The 7367-nt window shown below is 37.3% G+C and overlaps 1 protein-coding gene across 6 annotated transcripts in view; it reads right to left on the bottom strand.

Moving 5' to 3' along the window:
• Nucleotides 1-1917: 1917 nt before the first annotated feature.
• Nucleotides 1918-7367, bottom strand: part of MCC (MCC regulator of Wnt signaling pathway) — a 237769-nt gene continuing 232319 nt past the window's right edge. For all 6 annotated transcript variants that reach the window (XM_075079290.1, XM_075079289.1, XM_075079293.1 and 3 more), the window contains 2 exons: nt 6476-6598; nt 1918-5431 (listed from right to left, as the gene is read on the bottom strand). In XM_075079290.1, the coding sequence (XP_074935391.1) occupies nt 5251-5431; nt 6476-6598 (304 nt within the window). In that variant the 3' untranslated portion in view covers nt 1918-5250. The remainder of the gene's footprint in view (nt 5432-6475; nt 6599-7367) is intronic.

Genomic DNA, 7367 nt, shown 5'->3' with positions numbered 1-7367 from the left:
TCTGGATTAGTAGTAGTACATTAAAACTTTCATTGAAAATATTCAGTTAAGCTGGACTTAACTTCTTGTATAGATTTCAGCTTTACAGAAACCCTTATCTTTTAAATTGCTCTCAGCTCTGGGATACTTCTGGGAAGGAACTAAAAGTGTCTTCAATACTTGCCAAAAAAAAGCTTGATTTTAAATAATTATCACAATTTCACAGGGTACAGAATGTTTAAATTTGAAATTTATAGAAAATACTGAGTATTTTGTCATTGTTAAGCATTTATGTTTGTTGATCAGAAGAACTAGCTTCCAGTTTCCATTATGGGTTACAGTTCAGTGTCTAAGATGATGATTACAGCTTGTAGAGCATTAATAACTTCAAAACAAGGCATTTATAGCTTTTTAAGAATATAGAATGTAGAGAACTGCAAACTCTGTTCTTTACAACACACTTCCCACTGTGAGAAAAACTTATTTAGCGGATTTTTTAAGCATGTTTGAGCAAAATTACTAAACTAGGGAGATGAAGCATTTATATCTTACTGTTGGGTACATATTTTTGTTATGCAGGAAGGATATGCAAAACAGCATGATTAAGCTCTCAGCAAGTACTTCTCAAGCCTATACTTAAAACAGGATCCTTAAGTAACTTTACTATGTCTGCATGGCACTGAAGTGTGTGGAAGCTGTATTTCAGCCCTGAGGAGCAGTTTAGCTGGGTTTGCAAGGCACTTTAACATGAAAAAGCAAAATAGACTTCACAAAAGGTGGGGATTTATTCATTAATTTTGGCATAATGCTAGATTGCTGAACATGTTCCAGGACCCAGGCTGACTCAGGTATTGTGGCCCAAAGATAACACTTTTCTGTGCAGCATTGCATGCCTTGCAGAAAATAGGGGGCCATTGTTTTACTGTGTGGCTCATGCATGAAGGGTTATGTCTTCCTCCTGTTTGTTTGTTTAAAGCTCAAGAACTTTGTTTTCCTCACCGGTATGTAAGTGGCATATTGGTCCTAATTAAGTAGAAAGTACGTACAGCTATAGGGTTAAAACCATGTAAAGATACAGCTTTTCAATTTCTATTATGTTATCTTGAAGAAAGTTTGCATTAGTCAACTCTTCAATTTTAGTAAATAAAGTCTGTAACTACCTGTAACATCTGTTGTACTGATGATTGTGATTTTGTTATTCACTGATTCAGAAACTGAAGCATACCATTTAAGAGGCTATGACTAAATTGACATATTCACGTATACTGCAGTTTTTCTCTAAAATTAAATTACTTTATCCATAAACTTACTGAAGTACTGAAGTATGAATATAAGCATTGCTGTTCAGTGTAAAATGTAAAGCCTGGACTGGTCATGCAGGTTATCCTTTCGCTGTGGGATGTTTAAATGTTGCCTTAAGCCAGTCAGCAGTGGTGATTATATATAGTGCCAGGAGAAAAAGTATTATTTTTTAAAGTCAATTGTAAAGGTGGATGAGGGGCCTATCAAACAACAAAAAAAATGCTTTTAAAAGGTGTTCAATGTACTGGAAAAAAGAATTACATGAACTTCATTCAGTGTTTTTGAAGTGTTTCTGAAATAATAGTGATTTTCTGGGTTTTTTTGTCCATATAACTTATTAAAAGAACTGGATGTGTGGAAATGGTTTCATACGTGCCCTTCCATTTCTATAAAATGTTCACTGAAGCTGTAGAGGGTTTGGGGCAAGTGCTAATGTTTGTGAGCTCAGCTAAAACCTGTGCTCAGGTCTCCAGTGAGTTCTTAACAACTTTTCATGCCCCTATTATGGGAACTTTCCTGACTCTGTCATACCATCTCCCTCAACACCTTATCTTGGAGAAAGTCTTTGTGGTACCTTTAAGCAGACCCATTCAACAGTAAGATGACACAGTATAGTAAAGCAACCCAAGGCAAAGAAACAGCATTAGAAATTTAATCAGAATATAAGAACATTTGTAAAATAAGTATTATAAATGTCTCTGTATAAATAAATGCAGTTTTTATAATTCTATATCAAATAAAGAATAAACAGCTATTTTACAGCAGCTAGGAAACTAAAAAGCAGCAACACATTTAAGCTACAGTCAGGTGAAGATTTCTAAAATTACACTGTGTGGTACAGTACTAAAGGAGAAAATACTAGTAAAACCAGTAGAATAATACTGACATTAATGCAAACTTAGTCACATGTGCTTTGCAATAGCTAACAGTACATTCAAGCTGGTGAAGATTCATATATTTAGTTAGAAAAAAAAAGTACTTTTTTCCAGAATACACTGTGAAATAAGAGTTTCATGCACTCTGGTGACTTAGAAAATAAAAAACACACCCTAAGACTAATGAGTGTACAATGTAGGTTCTGCTGGTAAGAACCATCTATTTTTCTTGCTTTGCAAACGTATTATTTCCACAACCAGTGTTAAGTGAGTTAGGTTGCTGTGACTCAGGGTGATCTGCACACTTGTATACAGGCTGGTGTGCTGCTATTTCAAACAGTTGCATAAAAGGAATTAGTTTTTTGGCATTAGTCTCAGGATTGGTGCCATTTTAACAGGTACACTGGAACTGCAGCTAATTGTTAATATGAAACAGTTTTCACACTAACAGTAAACATTTAACCACTTCCCTGTTGGCCTTTTCTAGTATCCCAACAGATGGAGTAGTAGCTGCTTCCTTAGGCACAGTAACTGGTGATCTGGCAAACTATAGCTACTGCTGAGGCTGTATGATACCAGTCTTGCTTTTTCATCTATAAGCCCTATGAGAAGAAAGGGGGTGTGGCTTACACTTACTGATTATTTATAATTTATGCTAAAACACTTTTAGAGCACAGTTGGTAGGGAAGATGAACGGTAAATCAGTGTTCACTTTATGCAGAATCAGCAAGTTGTTAGGCTTGAAAAAGGCACTGAGGGACACCGCAGCTTTTTATACATTTAAACCCAGGTGCATTTTACATTTTCTTAATTTGTATCTTTCCTTTAAAGACAGTTCTCAATTCAAATGCTTTAAGTGTCATTGTATCATGTTTAACAACTTCTCTAACTAACAAGAAACAGGAAAGACTGCGCATAAGAGGAAATCCGGTGCATCAGTGTTTTCCAGTCACCCTAAGTGAAAGGTATTTCACAGGGACAGTTTGAGATGACCACAAATTACATGGGTGTTTCAGATGCAAGAAGACTAAACTGTAACTCAATTTTTGCCACAGTACACAGTGGATAATTTTCTTTGTGTTTCTTCAGAAACAAGTGCAATCAGCTACCACTGGCACTTATGGCAAAACCCCACATTCCTGTTGGTGAGAAACTTTGCCATAAAAGGGAAACACCAGAGATAGACAGATACTTAACAAAACCCTAAAGACAGTAAGAAATCAATGTACCTGCTCCCTCAACAGGCTGGTTTGCAAAAAGTTCCAGCTGCATTATAAATTAAGACATGCAGTTATCTTGTAAAAAAGGAGTTATGAAAACCAATCCCAGGGTATCACTACCTCCAACTTAATTTTGGACTCAGCATTGTTTTAACTTGCTGTTTTTGCAATCAATCACACCTGATGTTGGCTTTGTAGCTGCTGTATCACACTCTAGAGAAGTAGGAATCACTACCCTAAGAAGAGGAAAGCAGCTACAGTAATAACAGATGTCACAAACACCAACTGGTAGTTTCAGATGTAACCAAGACTTAACAATAATGCCATCTTCTGAACAAAAATTCCCAGAACTATTTTGGCTACCTAGCTTAAAGAGTAGACAAAAATGGTTCAAGTCCTCTAAAAATATTTCCTTAGTACTAGAACTTGGAAGAATAAAGGAAAGAAGTTATCGTAATTCTAAATACGCTAATAAAACTTGAGGTGCAACTCGACATGTAAAGCAAAAAGGATTGACAACTGCTGAAATCAGATTCACCTGCAAACGGGGCCTGAAAAATATGAAGTAGAGGTGTAACACAGTAACAGGCTAAAGAAGTTAATGGACTATAGTTCAGCATGTTAAAAACACAAACATGGAAGCTGTTTTATGTACTCAGTCAAAGCAAATTCTGAATGAAGCAGGTACTATGGCAGAGCCCTGTATTTTGCTCCTAGAGAGCTCAACCTGATTGCCATGCTTTGCTTAACGTTCATTAACACAATAGGCCAACCTTTACAATTTAGTCAGTTTGCTAAAATGGTAACATGATGTGACTTAAACAAGAGAGGCGGTTGTTAGCAGTAACAAAAACTAACCTAAGAAGCTGTATGAAGACTTCACCGTTCACATTCTGTTTGTGGCTGTATATCCATACACCTACATGTTTATAGTTTTGTGCCTATGTATTCAATATTAAACAGGTACATTCATAATAAGTACCTTTTTTGGTCAAAACAAGTATAAACAGAAGACACTCTACCTCTTGATCACAGAAAGCTGTAATAAGCACTATATGCATGACAAAAATGGCCCAGCTTCTTAAAGAAAACCTTGGCTATAATGTATTAACAAGAAAAATCAACTGCTTCACAAAATAATTGCAAACACCATGCAATACAAATACCAGGAGGTCTCCTATAATTTCTTACCCAACCTTGGCACAAACTATCTATCTGGCATGGTGAAACTCACAGCCTTGAGTCCTCTTACAAACTCTAAGAAATACACCATTATCATAGTTTTGAGGTGCAACTAGGGTTTCTTGGATTTTTTTCCAAAGCAACAGGAGTTTTCCTACCTGGTCTGCACTATGACTGACAGTACTGCAAGCATGGTGCAAAAACCCCAACCCCAACCAAGCCAGCCTATCACCTCCTCACTCTGCAGCTGCCTATGTAGTTGATTTAACCACAGCAGCAGGTCTTGAGGGTACAATACAGTGCAGAGGGAGCTCAGGGATTGGGAAAACTCTCAAATTATCTCCAAACTCCCCAGATTAAAACCTCTTAATGTGAATTATTTTGCTGTGTGACACTGTCACCCATGGGACATACATAAAATGGAAAAGAAGCTGTATGAATATAGACATAACGACACAGACAACATACATAATTATAGCATGATAATTCAGGCACTGCCATTTTACATTACAAAACAGTCCTTAAGGTTAACACTTACTTATATTATCCCCATGGCACCTCTCTGGTATCCCAGAGAAGGTGCTTAAATGTGTCAGCATTGACAGTCAGAGCTTTTAGTGTTTGAAGCTACCTAAAAGTCAGCCTCCAAAAGAAATTTGTAATGGCACTAAGCATCTTTGAAAGAGATGCATTTAAAGTGAAGTTTCATTGGCGTGTGGTCTAGAGTTCTCTTCTTCTAGTAAAGCTATTCTTTGTTTGAGCATTCTTACTTGAGTTTCATGTCTCTCCACCATGGCCATCATTTGCGATTCCAGCTTCTTCAGCTTATTTTGATGCTTCTTCTTTGCTTTTTCATAAGCCGCTACCAAGTTGCTGTTAGAAATACAAGGCAATACAAGGTCATTCAAAAAGGCTTGTTCATAGCAGGTGCTACAAAAATCCACCCCAAACCCCCCCCTTCAGGGAACTCCAAAGTTTGGGTACTGATCATCTTCCTAAAATTTACTAGTACTTTAAAGCACATTAGATCCAAACCCAGATCAATGGCAATCTCTGTATCTTTTCTGGGGCACACACACACCTTCACCCGTAAACGAGTTACTGAAAACATTTTTAAACATGGTTCAAAGAGCCAGCTAGAGGTTGCTGATGATGGCTTTGCAGAGCACTGTTTGTGAGTCTGTGTACCACAACATTAAACATGTGATGATTTACAAAAACATTGCATGGCCAGAATCTGTTTACAAAATCGATTTTGTAATTACAATCCACTAATCTTGCATTTTCCATTTAAAAAGTAACAGTTATATTCAGAGGATGGCATCTTGTTCTGACTAGGTCCTGCTAAGTATCTTTTGTGCCCCCACCTTGACTCGGTAGGAAAGCCTTAGATGGGTACTGCTCCTCACCACAAGGGCTTTCAAGGATAATTTATCAATGAAAACTATATTGTCAGCAATAGGGTCCTTGCAGGAAGGGCAGCTACAGTCCTCCATATTCGCAGTCCATCCAAATACAGTGCAAATAAAATCTGAGTGAGCAATAAAACTTAAGTGTGATTATCAAAGCCAGTTTATTAATAAAGAGGCTGGAGCCAAAGAAAAGGGAACAATTTTAACAAAATAACAGATTAATAAATCTGACTAAACGGAGGTTTTGGTTTGTTTTAATAATAATGCATTTACTAGTAACTCAGTTAAAATTAACCCATTTCCCCCACTCTTCTTCGCTATGTAGTTTTCAGTGTCCTGCACTGGAGGTCTATACCTCCCCTATCTCTAACCTTAAGGTTAATGCAAGGATGCAGAAACTGCTCGTTACGGTAGGGGGAGGATTACAGTGTGTTACCACAACATGGCAAAAAAAAAAAAAAAAAAAAAAATCAGTCATGCATCCCTCTGCTGGTAGATCCTTTACCTGTTTGCCCTTTTAAGGTCATTAACAAATTCTGCAGACTGCTGATGTCTGATTTCGCTGCTCTTTGTGAGTCTCTCCAAAGCACTCACTAACTCTTGCACTCTAGCTTTCAGTTTCTTCTCCCTGGATCAGGGGAAAAGGAGGGAGAAAACCATTTTCAAAAGTGAAATAACACTTTGGTTTGCAAGTGCATGAATGGTTGTCCTCTGCTGGATTGACAAGCCGAAAATATTTTCCTTACAACTACTTGGATAATACAGGTGGTAGTTCTTACATTAAACTTTTCCACAAACGATTTTTGTAACATTCACCATTTTAGAACATAGGATCAGAGATGCAGCAAATAAAAGAGAAAACAAACTTCACTAGTGACTAGTGTATTGAATCAAACTAAGAAATAATCACAAAGATACATAATTAAAAATTAATACCTGGCACATGCCACCCATTGTGTCTTGAATGAGAGAGAAAAGAAAACTACCAAGGGAAATCAAACATCATCGTAATCATACAGGAATTTTAATTAATAATAGCATAGAAGGACTGCTATTAAAGACAGTTTACTAAACAAGTTTCTTTTACTCAGAAATTACTATCGAATCATAGAATGGTTTGGGTTGGAAGGGACCTTTAAAGGTCATTTAAACCACTCCCCTGCAGTGAGCAGGGACATCTTCAACTAGATCAGGTGGCCCAGAGCCCCGTCCAGCCTGACCTTGAATGTTTCCAGGGATGGGGCCTCTGCTACCTCTCTAGGCAACCTGGACCTGTGTTTCACCACCCTGAGTATAATTCCATTGATTTCAGTTACTGCCTCAAATTTACCCAAGTAATTTATACTACAGTCTGTATTATAGTGGATCACTAGGTTTTTTTAGCAGCCAGTAAGTCC

This window comes from Phalacrocorax aristotelis, chromosome Z (assembly GCF_949628215.1).
Source record: "Phalacrocorax aristotelis chromosome Z, bGulAri2.1, whole genome shotgun sequence".
In the NCBI taxonomy this organism is placed as follows: Eukaryota; Metazoa; Chordata; class Aves; order Suliformes; family Phalacrocoracidae; genus Phalacrocorax; species Phalacrocorax aristotelis.
Note: the sequence above shows the minus strand (reverse complement) of the source record. Positions and strands in the feature narration are given on the sequence as shown.